At 47.6% G+C, this 20,102-nt stretch overlaps 1 protein-coding gene across 2 annotated transcripts in view; it reads right to left on the bottom strand.

The window, feature by feature from the left end:
• ppp1r35 (protein phosphatase 1, regulatory subunit 35) overlaps positions 1–20,102 on the bottom strand; it is a 44,747-nt gene that overhangs the window by 12,372 nt on the left and 12,273 nt on the right. For both annotated transcript variants that reach the window (XM_043683583.2, XM_043683586.2), the window contains exon 2: positions 19,834–20,101. In XM_043683583.2, the coding sequence (XP_043539518.2) occupies positions 19,834–20,076 (243 nt within the window). In that variant the 5' untranslated portion in view covers positions 20,077–20,101. The remainder of the gene's footprint in view (positions 1–19,833; position 20,102) is intronic.

The following is a 20,102-nucleotide window of genomic DNA, read 5'->3' as shown; positions in this document are numbered from 1 at the left end:
AATTTAACACACCGTTTCTGCAGCAACAGTGCTGTGGCATCACCACTTTTGGAATGTTGTAATTACAATGTTACATGTTTACCTTGTCCAATTCCCCTAATAGATGGGGTTCTCAGACTTTATAATGGGACTATAGCCAGAATAACAATACAAGTGGGTGGCACAGTGGCTAGCACTGCTGCCTCACAGCGCCAGAGACCCGGGTTCAATTCCCACCTCAGGCAACTGTCTGGGTGGAGTTTGCACATTCTCCCTGTGTCTGCGTGGGTTTCCTCTGGGTGCTCCGGTTTCCTCCCACAGTTCAAAAATGTGCAGGTTATGTGAATTGGCCATGCTAAATTGCCCGTAGTGTTAGGTGAAGGGGTTAATGTAGGGGAATGGGTCTGGGTGGTTTGCTCTTTGGAGGGTTGGTGTGGACTTGTTGGGCCGAAGGGCCTGTTTCCACACTGTAACTAACTAACTTCAAACTGGGAATGTGACTATATCGGGTGACCTAGTAAAGCTGTCTTAAAACACCCATCTCTGATCACTACACCTAGCCTCAACTTGCAGTATGAAACAATATAGGAGTCAGACTAAAACACAATTTGAAGAGTCCAGCTTGTGTTTGCATTGATGAAGGGTTTGGTACGCTTGTCTTTATTGATTACTGCATTGAGTACAGGAGTTGGGAAGTCATGTTGCGGCTGTACAGGACATTGGTTCGGCCACTTCTGGAATACTGCATTCAATCCTGGTCTCCCTGCTATAGGAAAGATATTGTTAAACTTGAAAGGATTTAGAAAACATTTACAAGGATGTTGCCAGGGTTGGAGAGTCTCAGCTATGGGGAGAAGCTGAAGAGGCTGGGGCTATCTTACGTGGAGCATTGGAGGCTAACTTTATACAGGTTTATAAAATCATGAGGGGCATGGATAGGGTGAATTGCCAAAGTCTTTTTCCCAGAGTAGGGGAGCCCAAAACTAGAAGACATAGTGGTTTTTTGAGAAGATCTGTACCTCAGGTTGAGGTTCAAGTTGTAAGTTTGCTCACTGAGCTGCTAGGTTTGCTCTCAGACGGTTCCCAGCATTTGGCCCATACCCCTCTAAACCCTTCCTACTCATGTACCCATCCAGATGCTTTTTAAATGTTGTAATTGTACCAGCCTCCACCATCTCCTCTGGGAGCTCATCCCGTACATGCACCACCCTCTGCATGGAAAAAGTTACCCCTTAGGTCCCTTTTAAATCTTTCCCCTCTCACCTTAAACCTATGCCATCTAAGGCTGTACGTTTGCTCACTGAACTGATAGGTTTGTGCTCAGGCGTTTTGTCGCCATGCTAGTTAACGTCATCAGTGAGCCTCCGGTGAAGTGCTGGTGTTCTGTCTCACTTTCTATTTGTGTGTCTTGGTCTGTTAAGATGGGTGATATCATTTCCTGTCCATATTCTCAGAGGTTGGTAAATGGGCTCCAAATCCACACAGATGAAGAGTGGGACAACACATCCAGCCTGGGACAGGCTAAACAGGGACAAGCACGGGAATTCCTAGGGCCTGCCATTCAAACTGGAACTCCATCAATAAACACATCAATCTGGACCTCATTTACCAACCTCTGAGAAAAAGAACCGGAAACGGTTATCACCCACCGTAACAGACCAAGACACATAAACAGAAAGTGAGACAGAACACCAGCACTTCACCGGAGGCTCACTGATGACGTTAACTAGCATGGCGACAAAACGCCTGAGCACAAACCTATCAGTTCAGTGAGCAAACGTACAGCCTTAGATGGCATAGGTTTAAGGTGAGAGGGGAAAGATTTAAAAGGGACCTAAGGGGTAACTTTTTCCATGCAGAGGGTGGTGCATGTACGGGATGAGCTCCCAGAGGAGAAGGTGGAGGCTGGTACAATTACAACATTTAAAAGGCATCTGGATGGGTACATGAGTAGGAAGGGTTTAGAGGGATATGGGCCAAATGCTAGGAAATGGGACTAGATTAATTTAGGATATCTGGTCAGCATGGATGAGTTGGAGCAAAGGATCTGTTTCTGTGCTGTGTGACTCTATGACTTAAATTATTTTTGTTCAAGGAAGAAACAAAAGAAAACAGAATTGGAATGGCCTGGAAAAATGGGCTCCAGCCAGTTGGTAGTGTTGTGGAATAAATCTCTGAAGTCCTTCTCACAAATCTACAAGTATCTGGTGCATACCAGAAGCTAAAGCCCACCAATAAATATTTACAATTCCACAGTCAGACCTCTAGGGATGACATGACCATATGAATTATGGATGGAACAGCTTTGATAGACAGAATGGCCTGGTCTAGCTCAGCATCTGTAGAACGTCCCTGGGGTGCAACAGTACTAAGGGTTTGAACTGCACAATAGAGTCACTGATAAATTAAACTTTTTGCCCAGAGTGGAGAGAATGGGGAACTCTCGGCCACAGGGAGGTGGATGGTCTAGATGCGTTTACAGAGAAGCTGAATAACCCATGCGAGAGGAGAAGGAAAGAGTGGAATGATGTGCTGACTGAAGGTGGCAGGAGGCTTGCATGGAGAATGAACACTTGTGTGGACCACTTGGGCTAGGTATCCTGTTCCTGTGCTGTCAATTCTGCACAAGAAAGCTGCCTATAAACACAGCAGCAAGTGCTGAATACGTGACCAGTTGAATGCTCCATAGGAAATGGGCGCAGAGTGAACTTCGATGCGTCTGTACTCACAGTGCCTGCCCGGGATCTGAGGAATTAACAAAGCATGTTGAGATGTTCTTGGAAGAACCACGCCAAACCTTCAAGAGCTTCAGTCTGGATCTTGACCCTGACTGTATGCAGAGTGGAAGGTTCTCTGCGAATGGGTTGATAATGATTGTGGACGGGCACAGTTTGGAATGTGTTAATATTGCCCAGGGGAAGGGAGTCACCAGAATGCTTTAATATGGTCCAAAGAGAAATGGGTCTTAAAAACGTGTTAGCATTAGCTGGGGGAAGGAGGGGGCCTCTTGAAAAGTGCTAACATTGATTAGGGGAAGTGTGGAGGTCATTGGAATGTTGTTAACATTACCCAGGGGAAAGGGGGTCCCTGGAATGTGTTAATATTGCTCATGGGAAAGGGGGTCCTGGAATGTGTTAATATTGGCCATGGGAAAGGGGGTCCCTGGAATGTGTTAATACTACCCAGGGGAAAGGGGGTCCCTGGAATGTGTTAATATTGGCCATGGGAAAGGGGGTCCCTGGCATGTGTTAATACTACCCAGGGGAAAGGGGATCCTTGGAATGTGTTAATATTGCCCAGGGGAAAGGGGGTCCCTGGAAAGTGTTAATAATGCCCATGGGAAAGGGGGTCCCTGGAATGTGTTAATATTGGCCATGGGAAAGGGGGTCCCTGGAATGTGTTAATATTGGCCATGGGAAAGGGGGTCCATGGAATGTGTTAATATTGGCCATGGGAAAGGGGGTCCTTGGAATGTGTTAATATTACCCAGGGGAAAGGGGGTCCCTGGAATGTGTTAATATTGCCCATGGGAAAGGGGGTCCTTGGAATGTGTTAATATTGCCCATGGGAAAGGGGGTCCTTGGAATGTGTCAATATTGGCCATGGGAAAGGGGGTCCCTGGAATGTGTTAATATTGCCCAGGGGAAAGGGGGTCCCTGGAATGTGTTAATATTGCCCAGGGGAAAGGGGGTCCCTGGAATGTGTTAATATTGCCCAGGCGAAAGGGGGTCCCTGGAAGGTGTTAATATTGCCCATGGGAAAGGGGGTCCCTGGAATGTGTTAATATTGCCCATGGGAAAGGGGGTCCTTGGAATGTGTTAATATTGCCCATGGGAAAGGGGGTCCTTGGAATGTGTCAATATTGGCAATGGGAAAGGGGGCCCTTGGAATGTGTTAATATTGTCCATGGGAAAGGGGGTCCCTGGAATGTGTTAATATTGGCCATGGGAAAGGGGGTCCCTGGAATGTGTTAATATTGGCCATGGGAAAGGGGGTCATTGGAATGTGTTAATATTGCCCATGGGAAAGGGGGTCCTTGGAATGTGTTAATATTGGCCATGGGAAAGGGGGTCCTTAGAATGTGTTAATATTGGCCATGGGAAAGGGGGTCCCTGGAATGTGTTAATATTGCCCATGGGAAAGGGGATCCTTGGAATGTGTCAATATTGGCCATGGGAAAGGGGGCCCTTGGAATGTGTTAATATTGGCCATGGGAAAGGGGGTCCCTGGAATGTGTTAATATTGGCCATGGGAAAGGGGGTCCCTGGAATGTGTTAATATTGGCCATGGGAAAGGGGGTCATTGGAATGTGTTAATATTGCCCATGGTTAAGCGGGTCCTTGGAATGTGTTAATATTGGCCATGGGAAAGGGGGTCCTTAGAATGTGTTAATATTGGCCATGGGAAAGGGGGTCCCTGGAATGTGTTAATATTGGCCATGGGAAAGGGAGTTCCTGGAATGTGTTAATATTGCCCATGGGAAAGGGGGTCCCTGGAATGTGTTAATATTGCCCATGGGAATGGGGGTCCTTGGAATGTGTTAATATTGCCCTTGGGAAAGGGGGTCCCTGGAATGTGTTAATATTGCCCATGGGAAAGGGGGTCCTTGGAATGTGTTAATATTACCCATGGGAAAGGGGGTCCCTGGAATGTGTTAATATTGGCCATGTGAAAGGGGCTCCCTGGAATGTGTTAATATTCTCCATGGGAAAGGGGGTCCCTGGAATGTGTTAATATTGCCCATGGGAAAGCTGGTCCCTGGAATGTGTTAATATTGCCCATGGGAAAGGGGGTCCTTGGAATGTGTTAATATTGCCCATGGGAAAGGGGGTCCTTGGAATGTGTTAATATTGCCCATGGGAAAGGGGGTCCCTGGAATGTGTTAAATATTGCCCATGGGAAAGCAGGTCCCTGGAATGTGTTAATGTTGCCCATGGGAAAGGGGGTCCCTGGAATGTGTTAATGTTGCCCATGGGAAAGGGGGTCCCCGGAATATGTTAATATTACCCATGGGAAAGGGGGTTCCTGGAATGTGTTAATACTGTCCATGGGAAAGGGGGTCCCTGGAATGTGTTAATATTACCCATGGGAAAGGGGGTTCCTGGAATGTGTTAATGCTGCCCATGGGAAAGGGCGTTCCTGGAATGTGTTAATATTGTCCATGGGAAAGGGGGTTCCTGGAATGTGTTAATATTGTCCATGGGAAAGGGGGTCCCTGGAATGTGTTAATATTGTCCATGGGAAAGGGGGTCCCTGGAATGTGTTAATATTACCCATGGGAAAGGGGGTTCCTGGAATGTGTTAATGTTGCCCATGGGAAAGGGGGTCCTTGGAATGTGTTAATATTACCCATGGGAAAGGGGGTCACTGGAATGTGTTAATATTGTCCATGGGAAAGGGGGTCCCTGGAAGGTGTTAATATTGGCCATGGGAAAGGGGGTCCTTAGAATGTGTTAATATTGGCCATGGGAAAGGGGGTCCCTGGAATGTGTTAATATTGGCCATGGGAAAGGGGCTCCCTGGAATGTGTTAATATTGTCCATGGGAAAGGGGGTCCCTGGAATGTGTTAATATTGCCCATGGGAAAGCTGGTCCCTGGAATGTGTTAATGTTGCCCATGGGAAAGGGGGTCCCCGGATAATGTTAATATTACCCATGGGAAAGGGGGTTCCTGGAATGTGTTAATATTGTCCATGGGAAAGGGGGTCCCTGGAATGTGTTAATATTACCCATGGGAAAGGGGTTTCCTGGAATGTGTTAATGTTGCCCATGGGAAAGGGCGTTCCTGGAATGTGTTAATATTGTCCATGGGAAAGGGGGTTCCTGGAATGTGTTAATATTGTCCATGGGAAAGGGGGTCCTTGGAATGTGTTAATATTGTCCATGGGAAAGGCGGTCCCTGGAATGTGTTAATATTACCAATGGGAAAGGGGGTTCCTGGAATGTGTTAATATTGTCCATGGGAAAGGGGGTTCCTCGAATGTGTTAATATTGTCCATGGGAATGGGGGTCCTTGGAATGTGTTAATATTGCCCATGGGAAAGGGGGTCCCTGGAATGTGTTAATATTACCCATGGGAAAGGGGTTTCCTGGAATGTGTTAAAATTGTCCATGGGAAAGGGGGTCCTTGGAATGTGTCAATATTGGCCATGGGAAAGGGGGCCCTTGGAATGTGTTAATATTGTCCATGGGAAAGGGGGTCCCTGGAATGTGTTAATATTGGCCATGGGAAAGGGGGTCCCTGGAATGTGTTAATATTGGCCATGGGAAAGGGGGTCATTGGAATGTGTTAATATTGCCCATGGGAAAGGGGGTCCTTGGAATGTGTTAATATTGGCCATGGGAAAGGGGGTCCTTAGAATGTGTTAATATTGGCCATGGGAAAGGGGGGCCCTGGAATGTGTTAATATTGCCCATGGGAAAGGGGGTCCTTGGAATGTGTCAATATTGGCCATGGGAAAGAGGGCCCTTGGAATGTGTTAATATTGGCCATGGGAAAGGGGGTCCCTGGAATGTGTTAATATTGGCCATGGGAAAGGGGGTCCCTGGAATGTGTTAATATTGGCCATGGGAAAGGGGGTCATTGGAATGTGTTAATATTGCCCATGGTTAAGCGGGTCCTTGGAATGTGTTAATATTGGCCATGGGAAAGGGGGTCCTTAGAATGTGTTAATATTGCCCATGGGAAAGGGGGTCCCTGGAATGTGTTAATATTGGCCATGGGAAAGGGGGTTCCTGGAATGTGTTAATATTGCCCATGGGAAAGGGGGTCCCTGGAATGTGTTAATATTGCCCATGGGAATGGGGGTCCTTGGAATGTGTTAATATTGCCCTTGGGAAAGGGGGTCCCTGGAATGTGTTAATATTGCCCATGGGAAAGGGGGTCCTTGGAATGTGTTAATATTACCCATGGGAAAGGGGGTCCCTGGAATGTGTTAATATTGGCCATGTGAAAGGGGCTCCCTGGAATGTGTTAATATTCTCCATGGGAAAGGGGGTCCCTGGAATGTGTTAATATTGCCCATGGGAAAGCTGGTCCCTGGAATGTGTTAATATTGCCCATGGGAAAGGGGGTCCTTGGAATGTGTTAATATTGCCCATGGGAAAGGGGGTCCTTGGAATGTGTTAATATTGCCCATGGGAAAGGGGGTCCCTGGAATGTGTTAAATATTGCCCATGGGAAAGCGGGTCCCTGGAATGTGTTAATGTTGCCCATGGGAAAGGGGGTCCCTGGAATGTGTTAATGTTGCCCATGGGAAAGGGGGTCCCCGGAATATGTTAATATTACCCATGGGAAAGGGGGTTCCTGGAATGTGTTAATATTGTCCATGGGAAAGGGGGTCCCTGGAATGTGTTAATATTACCCATGGGAAAGGGGGTTCCTGGAATGTGTTAATGTTGCCCATGGGAAAGGGCGTTCCTGGAATGTGTTAATATTGTCCATGGGAAAGGGGGTTCCTGGAATGTGTTAATATTGTCCATGGGAAAGGGGGTCCCTGGAATGTGTTAATATTGTCCATGGGAAAGGGGGTCCCTGGAATGTGTTAATATTACCCATGGGAAAGGGGGTTCCTGGAATGTGTTAATGTTGCCCATAGGAAAGGGGGTCCTTGGAATGTGTTAATATTACCCATGGGAAAGGGGGTCACTGGAATGTGTTAATATTGGCCATGGGAAAGGGGGTCCCTGGAAGGTGTTAATATTGGCCATGGGAAAGGGGGTCCTTAGAATGTGTTAATATTGGCCATGGGAAAGGGGGTCCCTGGAATGTGTTAATATTGGCCATGGGAAAGGGGGTTCCTGGAATGTGTTAACATTGCCCAGGGGAAAGGGGGTCCCTGGAATGTGTTAATATTGCCCATGGGAAAGGGGGTCCTTGGAATGTGTTAATATTGCCCTTGGGAAAGGGGGTCCCTGGAATGTGTTAATATTGCCCATGGGGAAGGGGGTCCTTGGAATGTGTTAATATTGCCCAGGGGAAAGGGGGTCCCTGGAAGGTGTTAATATTGGCCATGGGAAAGGGGCTCCCTGGAATGTGTTAATATTGTCCATGGGAAAGGGGGTCCCTGGAATGTGTTAATATTGCCCATGGGAAAGCTGGTCCCTGGAATGTGTTAATGTTGCCCATGGGAAAGGGGGTCCCCGGAATATGTTAATATTACCCATGGGAAAGGGGGTTCCTGGAATGTGTTAATCTTGTCCATGGGAAAGGGGGTCCCTGGAATGTGTTAATATTACCCATGGGAAAGGGGTTTCCTGGAATGTGTTAATGTTGCCCATGGGAAAGGGCGTTCCTGGCATGTGTTAATATTGTCCATGGGAAAGGGGGTTCCTGGAATGTGTTAATATTGTCCATGGGAAAGGGGGTCCTTGGAATGTGTTAATATTGTCCATGGGAAAGGCGGTCCCTGGAATGTGTTAATATTACCAATGGGAAAGGGGGTTCCTGGAATGTGTTAATATTGTCCATGGGAAAGGGGGTCCTTGGAATGTGTTAATATTGGCCATGGGAAAGGTGGTCCCTGGAATGTGTTAATATTACCCATGGGAAAGGGGGTCCCTGGAATGTGTTAATATTGCCCAGGGGAAAGGGGGTCCTCAGAATGTGTTAATATTGCCCATGGGAAAGGGGGTCCCTGGAATATGTTAATATTACCCATGGGAAAGGGGGTCCCTGGAATACGTTAGTATTACCCATGGGAAAGGGGGTCCCTGGAATATGTTAATATTACCCATGGGAAAGGGGGTTCCTGGAATGTGTTAATATTGTCCATGGGAAAGGGGGTTCCTGGAATGTGTTAATATTGTCCATGGGAAAGGGGGTCCTTGGAATGTGTTAATATTGCCCATGGGAAAGGGGGTCCCTGGAATGTGTTAATATTGGCCATGGGAAAGGGGGTCATTGGAATGTGTTAATATTGCCCATGGGAAAGGGGGTTCCTGGAATGTGTTAATATTGGCCATGGGAAAGGGGGTCATTGGAATGTGTTAATATTGCCCATGGGAAAGGGGGTCCTTGGAATGTGTTAATATTACCCATGGGAAAGGGGGTCACTGGAATGTGTTAATATTGGCCATGGGAAAGGGGGTCCCTGGAATGTGTTAATATTGGCCATGGGAAAGGGGGTCCTTAGAATGTGTTAATATTGGCCATGGGAAAGGGGGTCCCTGGAATGTGTTAATATTGGCCATGGGAATGGGGGTCCTTGGAATGTGTTAATATTGCCCATGGGAAAGGGGGTCCTTGGAATGTGTTAATATTGCCCATGGGAAAGGGGGTCCCTGGAATGTGTTAAATATTGCCCATGGGAAAGCGGGTCCCTGGAATGTGTTAATGTTGCCCATGGGAAAGGGGGTCCCTGGAATGTGTTAATGTTGCCCATGGGAAAGGGGGTCCCCGGAATATGTTAATATTACCCATGGGAAAGGGAGTTCCTGGAATGTGTTAATATTGTCCATGGGAAAGGGGGTCCCTGGAATGTGTTAATATTACCCATGGGAAAGGGGGTTCCTGGAATGTGTTAATGTTGCCCATGGGAAAGGGCGTTCCTGGAATGTGTTAATATTGTCCATGGGAAAGGGGGTTCCTGGAATGTGTTAATATTGTCCATGGGAAAGGGGGTCCCTGGAATGTGTTAATATTGTCCATGGGAAAGGGGGTCCCTGGAATGTGTTAATATTACCCATGGGAAAGGGGGTTCCTGGAATGTGTTAATGTTGCCCATGGGAAAGGGGGTCCTTGGAATGTGTTAATATTACCCATGGGAAAGGGGGTCACTGGAATGTGTTAATATTGGCCATGGGAAAGGGGGTCCCTGGAAGGTGTTAATATTGGCCATGGGAAAGGGGGTCCTTAGAATGTGTTAATATTGGCCATGGGAAAGGGGGTCCCTGGAATGTGTTAATATTGGCCATGGGAAAGGGGGTTCCTGGAATGTGTTAATATTGCCCAGGGGAAAGGGGGTCCCTGGAATGTGTTAATATTGCCCATGGGAAAGGGGGTCCTTGGAATGTGTTAATATTGCCCTTGGGAAAGGGGGTCCCTGGAATGTGTTAATATTGCCCATGGGGAAGGGGGTCCTTGGAATGTGTTAATATTGCCCAGGGGAAAGGGGGTCCCTGGAAGGTGTTAATATTGGCCATGGGAAAGGGGCTCCCTGGAATGTGTTAATATTGTCCATGGGAAAGGGGGTCCCTGGAATGTGTTAATATTGCCCATGGGAAAGCTGGTCCCTGGAATGTGTTAATGTTGCCCATGGGAAAGGGGGTCCCCGGAATATGTTAATATTACCCATGGGAAAGGGGGTTCCTGGAATGTGTTAATCTTGTCCATGGGAAAGGGGGTCCCTGGAATGTGTTAATATTACCCATGGGAAAGGGGTTTCCTGGAATGTGTTAATGTTGCCCATGGGAAAGGGCGTTCCTGGCATGTGTTAATATTGTCCATGGGAAAGGGGGTTCCTGGAATGTGTTAATATTGTCCATGGGAAAGGGGGTCCTTGGAATGTGTTAATATTGTCCATGGGAAAGGCGGTCCCTGGAATGTGTTAATATTACCAATGGGAAAGGGGGTTCCTGGAATGTGTTAATATTGTCCATGGGAAAGGGGGTCCTTGGAATGTGTTAATATTGGCCATGGGAAAGGTGGTCCCTGGAATGTGTTAATATTACCCATGGGAAAGGGGGTCCTTAGAATGTGTTAATATTGCCCAGGGGAAAGGGGGTCCTCAGAATGTGTTAATATTGCCCATGGGAAAGGGGATCCCTGGAATATGTTAATATTACCCATGGGAAAGGGGGTCCCTGGAATACGTTAATATTACCCATGGGAAAGGGGGTCCCTGGAATATGTTAATATTACCCATGGGAAAGGGGGTTCCTGGAATGTGTTAATATTGTCCATGGGAAAGGGGGTTCCTGGAATGTGTTAATATAGTCCATGGGAAAGGGGGTCCTTGGAATGTGTTAATATTGCCCATGGGAAAGGGGGTCCCTGGAATGTGTTAATATTGGCCATGGGAAAGGGGGTCATTGGAATGTGTTAATATTGCCCATGGGAAAGGGGGTTCCTGGAATGTGTTAATATTGGCCATGGGAAAGGGGGTCATTGGAATGTGTTAATATTGCCCATGGGAAAGGGGGTCCTTGGAATGTGTTAATATTACCCATGGGAAAGGGGGTCACTGGAATGTGTTAATATTGGCCATGGGAAAGGGGGTCCCTGGAATGTGTTAATATTGGCCATGGGAAAGGGGGTCCTTAGAATGTGTTAATATTGGCCATGGGAAAGGGGGTCCCTGGAATGTGTTAATATTGGCCATGGGAAAGGGGTTTCCTGGAATGTGTTAATATTGCCCAGGGGAAAGGAGGTCCCTGGAATGTGTTAATATCGGCCATGGGAAAGGGGCTCCCTGGAATGTGTTAATATTGCCCATGGTTAAGCGGGTCCTTGGAATGTGTTAATATTACCCATGGGAAAGGGGGTCCCTGGAATGTGTTAATATCGGCCATGGGAAAGGGGGTCCCTGGAATGTGTTAATATTGGCCATGGGAAAGGGGGTCATTGGAATGTGTTAATATTGCCCATGGGAAAGGGGGTCCTTGGAATGTGTTAATATTGGCCATGGGAAAGGGGGTCCTTAGAATGTGTTAATATTGGCCATGGGAAAGGGGGGCCCTGGAATGTGTTAATATTGCCCATGGGAAAGGGGGTCCTTGGAATGTGTCAATATTGGCCATGGGAAAGAGGGCCCTTGGAATGTGTTAATATTGGCCATGGGAAAGGGGGTCCCTGGAATGTGTTAATATTGGCCATGGGAAAGGGGGTCCCTGGAATGTGTTAATATTGGCCATGGGAAAGGGGGTCATTGGAATGTGTTAATATTGCCCATGGTTAAGCGGGTCCTTGGAATGTGTTAATATTGGCCATGGGAAAGGGGGTCCTTAGAATGTGTTAATATTGCCCATGGGAAAGGGGGTCCCTGGAATGTGTTAATATTGGCCATGGGAAAGGGGGTTCCTGGAATGTGTTAATATTGCCCATGGGAAAGGGGGTCCCTGGAATGTGTTAATATTGCCCATGGGAATGGGGGTCCTTGGAATGTGTTAATATTGCCCTTGGGAAAGGGGGTCCCTGGAATGTGTTAATATTGCCCATGGGAAAGGGGGTCCTTGGAATGTGTTAATATTACCCATGGGAAAGGGGGTCCCTGGAATGTGTTAATATTGGCCATGTGAAAGGGGCTCCCTGGAATGTGTTAATATTCTCCATGGGAAAGGGGGTCCCTGGAATGTGTTAATATTGCCCATGGGAAAGCTGGTCCCTGGAATGTGTTAATATTGCCCATGGGAAAGGGGGTCCTTGGAATGTGTTAATATTGCCCATGGGAAAGGGGGTCCTTGGAATGTGTTAATATTGCCCATGGGAAAGGGGGTCCCTGGAATGTGTTAAATATTGCCCATGGGAAAGCGGGTCCCTGGAATGTGTTAATGTTGCCCATGGGAAAGGGGGTCCCTGGAATGTGTTAATGTTGCCCATGGGAAAGGGGGTCCCCGGAATATGTTAATATTACCCATGGGAAAGGGGGTTCCTGGAATGTGTTAATATTGTCCATGGGAAAGGGGGTCCCTGGAATGTGTTAATATTACCCATGGGAAAGGGGGTTCCTGGAATGTGTTAATGTTGCCCATGGGAAAGGGCGTTCCTGGAATGTGTTAATATTGTCCATGGGAAAGGGGGTTCCTGGAATGTGTTAATATTGTCCATGGGAAAGGGGGTCCCTGGAATGTGTTAATATTGTCCATGGGAAAGGGGGTCCCTGGAATGTGTTAATATTACCCATGGGAAAGGGGGTTCCTGGAATGTGTTAATGTTGCCCATAGGAAAGGGGGTCCTTGGAATGTGTTAATATTACCCATGGGAAAGGGGGTCACTGGAATGTGTTAATATTGGCCATGGGAAAGGGGGTCCCTGGAAGGTGTTAATATTGGCCATGGGAAAGGGGGTCCTTAGAATGTGTTAATATTGGCCATGGGAAAGGGGGTCCCTGGAATGTGTTAATATTGGCCATGGGAAAGGGGGTTCCTGGAATGTGTTAATATTGCCCAGGGGAATGGGGGTCCCTGGAATGTGTTAATATTGCCCATGGGAAAGGGGGTCCTTGGAATGTGTTAATATTGCCCTTGGGAAAGGGGGTCCCTGGAATGTGTTAATATTGCCCATGGGGAAGGGGGTCCTTGGAATGTGTTAATATTGCCCAGGGGAAAGGGGGTCCCTGGAAGGTGTTAATATTGGCCATGGGAAAGGGGCTCCCTGGAATGTGTTAATATTGTCCATGGGAAAGGGGGTCCCTGGAATGTGTTAATATTGCCCATGGGAAAGCTGGTCCCTGGAATGTGTTAATGTTGCCCATGGGAAAGGGGGTCCCCGGAATATGTTAATATTACCCATGGGAAAGGGGGTTCCTGGAATGTGTTAATCTTGTCCATGGGAAAGGGGGTCCCTGGAATGTGTTAATATTACCCATGGGAAAGGGGTTTCCTGGAATGTGTTAATGTTGCCCATGGGAAAGGGCGTTCCTGGCATGTGTTAATATTGTCCATGGGAAAGGGGGTTCCTGGAATGTGTTAATATTGTCCATGGGAAAGGGGGTCCTTGGAATGTGTTAATATTGTCCATGGGAAAGGCGGTCCCTGGAATGTGTTAATATTACCAATGGGAAAGGGGGTTCCTGGAATGTGTTAATATTGTCCATGGGAAAGGGGGTCCTTGGAATGTGTTAATATTGGCCATGGGAAAGGTGGTCCCTGGAATGTGTTAATATTACCCATGGGAAAGGGGGTCCCTGGAATGTGTTAATATTGCCCAGGGGAAAGGGGGTCCTCAGAATGTGTTAATATTGCCCATGGGAAAGGGGGTCCCTGGAATATGTTAATATTACCCATGGGAAAGGGGGTCCCTGGAATACGTTAGTATTACCCATGGGAAAGGGGGTCCCTGGAATATGTTAATATTACCCATGGGAAAGGGGGTTCCTGGAATGTGTTAATATTGTCCATGGGAAAGGGGGTTCCTGGAATGTGTTAATATTGTCCATGGGAAAGGGGGTCCTTGGAATGTGTTAATATTGCCCATGGGAAAGGGGGTCCCTGGAATGTGTTAATATTGGCCATGGGAAAGGGGGTCATTGGAATGTGTTAATATTGCCCATGGGAAAGGGGGTTCCTGGAATGTGTTAATATTGGCCATGGGAAAGGGGGTCATTGGAATGTGTTAATATTGCCCATGGGAAAGGGGGTCCTTGGAATGTGTTAATATTACCCATGGGAAAGGGGGTCACTGGAATGTGTTAATATTGGCCATGGGAAAGGGGGTCCCTGGAATGTGTTAATATTGGCCATGGGAAAGGGGGTCCTTAGAATGTGTTAATATTGGCCATGGGAAAGGGGGTCCCTGGAATGTGTTAATATTGGCCATGGGAATGGGGGTCCTTGGAATGTGTTAATATTGCCCATGGGAAAGGGGGTCCTTGGAATGTGTTAATATTGCCCATGGGAAAGGGGGTCCCTGGAATGTGTTAAATATTGCCCATGGGAAAGCGGGTCCCTGGAATGTGTTAATGTTGCCCATGGGAAAGGGGGTCCCTGGAATGTGTTAATGTTGCCCATGGGAAAGGGGGTCCCCGGAATATGTTAATATTACCCATGGGAAAGGGGGTTCCTGGAATGTGTTAATATTGTCCATGGGAAAGGGGGTCCCTGGAATGTGTTAATATTACCCATGGGAAAGGGGGTTCCTGGAATGTGTTAATGTTGCCCATGGGAAAGGGCGTTCCTGGAATGTGTTAATATTGTCCATGGGAAAGGGGGTTCCTGGAATGTGTTAATATTGTCCATGGGAAAGGGGGTCCCTGGAATGTGTTAATATTGTCCATGGGAAAGGGGGTCCCTGGAATGTGTTAATATTACCCATGGGAAAGGGGGTTCCTGGAATGTGTTAATGTTGCCCATGGGAAAGGGGGTCCTTGGAATGTGTTAATATTACCCATGGGAAAGGGGGTCACTGGAATGTGTTAATATTGGCCATGGGAAAGGGGGTCCCTGGAAGGTGTTAATATTGGCCTTGGGAAAGGGGGTCCTTAGAATGTGTTAATATTGGCCATGGGAAAGGGGGTCCCTGGAATGTGTTAATATTGGCCATGGGAAAGGGGGTTCCTGGAATGTGTTAATATTGCCCAGGGGAAAGGGGGTCCCTGGAATGTGTTAATATTGCCCATGGGAAAGGGGGTCCTTGGAATGTGTTAATATTGCCCTTGGGAAAGGGGGTCCCTGGAATGTGTTAATATTGCCCATGGGGAAGGGGGTCCTTGGAATGTGTTAATATTGCCCAGGGGAAAGGGGGTCCCTGGAAGGTGTTAATATTGGCCATGGGAAAGGGGCTCCCTGGAATGTGTTAATATTGTCCATGGGAAAGGGGGTCCCTGGAATGTGTTAATATTGCCCATGGGAAAGCTGGTCCCTGGAATGTGTTAATGTTGCCCATGGGAAAGGGGGTCCCCGGAATATGTTAATATTACCCATGGGAAAGGGGGTTCCTGGAATGTGTTAATCTTGTCCATGGGAAAGGGGGTCCCTGGAATGTGTTAATATTACCCATGGGAAAGGGGTTTCCTGGAATGTGTTAATGTTGCCCATGGGAAAGGGCGTTCCTGGCATGTGTTAATATTGTCCATGGGAAAGGGGGTTCCTGGAATGTGTTAATATTGTCCATGGGAAAGGGGGTCCTTGGAATGTGTTAATATTGTCCATGGGAAAGGCGGTCCCTGGAATGTGTTAATATTACCAATGGGAAAGGGGGTTCCTGGAATGTGTTAATATTGTCCATGGGAAAGGGGGTCCTTGGAATGTGTTAATATTGGCCATGGGAAAGGTGGTCCCTGGAATGTGTTAATATTACCCATGGGAAAGGGGGTCCTTAGAATGTGTTAATATTGCCCAGGGGAAAGGGGGTCCTCAGAATGTGTTAATATTGCCCATGGGAAAGGGGATCCCTGGAATATGTTAATATTACCCATGGGAAAGGGGGTCCCTGGAATACGTTAATATTACCCATGGGAAAGGGGGTCCCTGGAATATGTTAATATTACCCATGGGAAAGGGGGTTCCTGGAATGTGTTAATATTGTCCATGGGAAAGGGGGTTCCTGGAATGTGTTAATATTGTCCATGGGAAAGGGGGTCCTTGGAATGTGTTAATATTGCCCATGGGAAAGGGGGTCCCTGGAATGTGTTAATATTGGCCATGGGAAAGGGGGTCATTGGAATGTGTTAATATTGCCCATGGGAAAGGGGGTTCCTGGAATGTGTTAATATTGGCCATGGGAAAGGGGGTCATTGGAATGTGTTAATATTGCCCATGGGAAAGGGGGTCCTTGGAATGTGTTAATATTACCCATGGGAAAGGGGGTCACTGGAATGTGTTAATATTGGCCATGGGAAAGGGGGTCCCTGGAATGTGTTAATATTGGCCATGGGAAAGGGGGTCCTTAGAATGTGTTAATATTGGCCATGGGAAAGGGGGTCCCTGGAATGTGTTAATATTGGCCATGGGAAAGGGGTTTCCTGGAATGTGTTAATATTGCCCAGGGGAAAGGAGGTCCCTGGAATGTGTTAATATCGGCCATGGGAAAGGGGCTCCCTGGAATGTGTTAATATTGCCCATGGTTAAGCGGGTCCTTGGAATGTGTTAATATTACCCATGGGAAAGGGGGTCCCTGGAATGTGTTAATATCGGCCATGGGAAAGGGGCTCCCTGGAATGTGTTAATATTGTCCATGGGAAAGGGGGTCCCTGGAATGTGTTAATATTGCCCATGGAAAAGCTGGTCCCTGGAATGTGTTAATATTGCCCATGGGAAAGGGGGTCCTTGGAATGTGTTCATATTGCCCATGGGAAAGGGGGTCCTTGGAATGTGTTAATATTGCCCATGGGAAAGGGGGTCCCTGGAATGTGTTAAATATTGCCCATGGGAAAGCGGGTCCCTGGAATGTGTTAATGTTGCCCATGGGAAAGGGGGTCCCTGGAATGTGTTAATGTTGACCATGGGAAAGGGGGTCCCAGGAATATGTTAATATTACCCATGGGAAAGGGGGTTCCTGGAATGTCTTAATAGTGTCCATGGGAAAGGGGGTCCCTGGAATGTGTTAATATTACCCATGGGAAAGGGGGTTCCTGGAATGTGTTAATGTTGCCCATGGGAAAGGGCGTTCCTGGAATGTGTTAATATTGTCCATGGGAAAGGGGGTTCCTGGAATGTGTTAATATTGTCCATGGGAAAGGGGGTCCTTGGAATGTGTTAATATTGTCCATGGGAAAGGCGGTCCCTGGAATATGTTAATATTACCCATGGGAAAGGGTGTTCCTGGAATGTGTTAATATTGTCCATGGGAAAGGGGGTTCCCGGAATGTGTTAATATTGTCCATGGGAAAGGGGGTCCTTGGAATGTGTTAATATTGCCCATGGGAAAGGGGTCCCTGGAATGTGTTAATATTACCCATGGGAAAGGGGGTTCCTGGAATGTGTTAAAATTGTCCATGGGAAAGGGGGTCCTTGGAATGTGTTAATATTGGCCATGGGAAAGGGGGTCCTTGGAATGTGTTAATATAGCCCATGGGAAAGGGGGTCGCTGGAATGTGTTAATATTGGTCATGGGAAAGGGGGTCCGTGGAATGTGTTAATATAGCCCATGGGAAAGGGAGTCCCTGGAATGTGTTAATATTGGCCATGGGAAAGGGGGTCCTTGGCATGTGTTAATATTGCCCAGGGGAAAGGGGGTCCCTGGAATGTGTTAATATTGGCCATGGGAAAGGGGGTCCCTGGAATGTGTTAATATTGCCCATGGGAAAGGGGGTCGCTGGAATGTGTTAATATTGCCCAGGGGAAAGCGGGTCCCTGGAATGTGTTAATATTACCCAGGGGAAGGGAGGCATTGGAATGTGTTAATATTGCTTAGGGGAAGGGGGTCCTTGGAATGTGTTAATATTACCCAGGGCAAAGGGGGTCCCTGGAATGTGTTAATATTGCCCATGGGAAAGGGGGTCCTTGGAATGTGTTAATATTGCCCTTGGGAAAGGGGGTCCCTGGAATGTGTTAATATTGCCCATGGGAAAGGGGGTCCTTGGCATGTGTTAATATTGCCCAGGGGAAAGGGGGTCCCTGGAATGTGTTAATATTGGCCATGGGAAAGGCGGTCCCTGGAATGTGTTAATATTGGCCATGGGAAAGGGGGTCCTTGGAATGTGTTAATATTGCCCATGGGAAAGGAGGTCCTTGGAATGTGTTAATATTGCCCTTGGGAAAGGGGGTCCCTGGAATGTGTTAATATTGCCCATGGGAAAGGGGGTCCTTGGAATGTGTTAATATTACCCGTGGGAAAGGGGGTCCCTGGAATGTGTTAATATTGGCCATGGGAAAGGGTGTCCCTGGAATGTGTTAATATTGCCCATGGGAAAGCGGGTCCCTGGAATGTGTTAATATTGCCCATAGGGAAGGGGGTCCCCGGAATGTGTTAATATTGCCCATGGGAAAGCTGGTCCCTGGAATGTGTTAATATTGGCCATGGGAAAGGGGGTCCCTGGAATGTGTTAATATTGCCCATGGGAAAGCGGGTCCCTGGAATGTGTTAATATTGCCCATAGGGAAGGGGGTCCCCGGAATGTGTTAATATTGCCCATGGGAAAGCTGGTCCCTGGAATGTGTTAATATTGTCCATGGGAAAGGGGGTCCTTGGAATGTGTTAATATTGCCCATGGGAAAGGGTGTCCCTGGAATGTGTTAATATTGCCCATGGGAAAGGGGGTCCCTGGAATGTGTTAAATATTGCCCATGGGAAAGCGGGTCCCTGGAATGTGTTAATGTTGCCCATGGGAAAGGGGGTCCCTGGAATGTGTTAATGTTGCCCATGGCAAAGGGCGTCCCTGGAATATGTTAATATTACCCATGGGAAAGGGGGTCCCTGGAATATGTTAATATTACCCATGGGAAAGGGGGTCCCTGGAATGTGTTAATATTGCCCATGGGAAAGGGGGTCCCTGGAATGTGTTAATGTTGCCCATGGGAAAGGGGGTCCCTGGAATGTGTTAATATTACCCATGGGAAAGGGGGTCCCTGGAATATGTTAATATTACCCATGGGAAAGGGGGTCCCTGGAATATGTTAATATTACCCATGGGAAAGGGGGTCCTTGGAATGTGTTAATATTACCCATGGGAAAGGGGGTCCCTGGAATATGTTAAAATTACCCATGGGAAAGGGGTCCCTGGAATGTGTTAATATTACCCATGGGGAAGGGGGTCCCTGGAATATGTTAATATTACCCATGGGAAAGGGGGTCCCTGGAATGTGTTAATATTACCCATGGGAAAGGGGGTCCCTGGAATGTGTTAATATTACCCATGGGAAAGGGGGTCCCTGGAATATGTTAATATTACCCATGGGAAAGCGGGTCCCTGGAATGTGTTAATATTACCCATGGGAAAGGGGGTCCCTGGAATGTGTTAATATTACCCATGGGAAAGGGGGTCCCTGGAATATGTTAATATTACCCATGGGAAAGGGGGTCCCTGGAATATGTTAATATTACCCATGGGAAAGGGGGTCCCTGGAATGTGTTAATATTACCCATGGGAAAGGGGGTCCCTGGAATATGTTAATATTACCCATGGGAAAGGGGGTCCCTGGAATATGTTAATATTACCCATGGGAAAGGGGGTCCCTGGAATATGTTAATATTACCCAGGGGAAGGGAGGCATTGGAATGTGTTAATATTGCCTAGGGGAAGGGGGCAATGTAATTACTTGCCGCCGGCTGACTCTCCTGCTTGCCACATCGCTGCCTGGCCCTTCTCGCTTTTTCAGTATTCCCACGGACTTGCCAATCTTGTCGGGTGTCAGGGACACATCTAGGTCGGAGAGGGAGTCCATTCGAACTGGCTCTACATCCAGCGGTCTTGGCACCGCCCGAACGGGGAGACTGTCTTCATCCGCATAGTTCTGAGGGGCGTACATCTTTCTAGGGTAGGTCAAAGTATCTGTCTTCATCTTCAACAGCAGGGAATCTGAATACC

The sequence above is a fragment of the Chiloscyllium plagiosum genome, unplaced genomic scaffold (genome assembly GCF_037043375.1).
Source record: "Chiloscyllium plagiosum isolate Xiang-an unplaced genomic scaffold, Cpla_swu_hap1 HiC_scaffold_44, whole genome shotgun sequence".
Classification (NCBI taxonomy): Eukaryota; Metazoa; Chordata; class Chondrichthyes; order Orectolobiformes; family Hemiscylliidae; genus Chiloscyllium; species Chiloscyllium plagiosum.
This window is presented reverse-complemented; position numbering and strand designations above follow the sequence as displayed.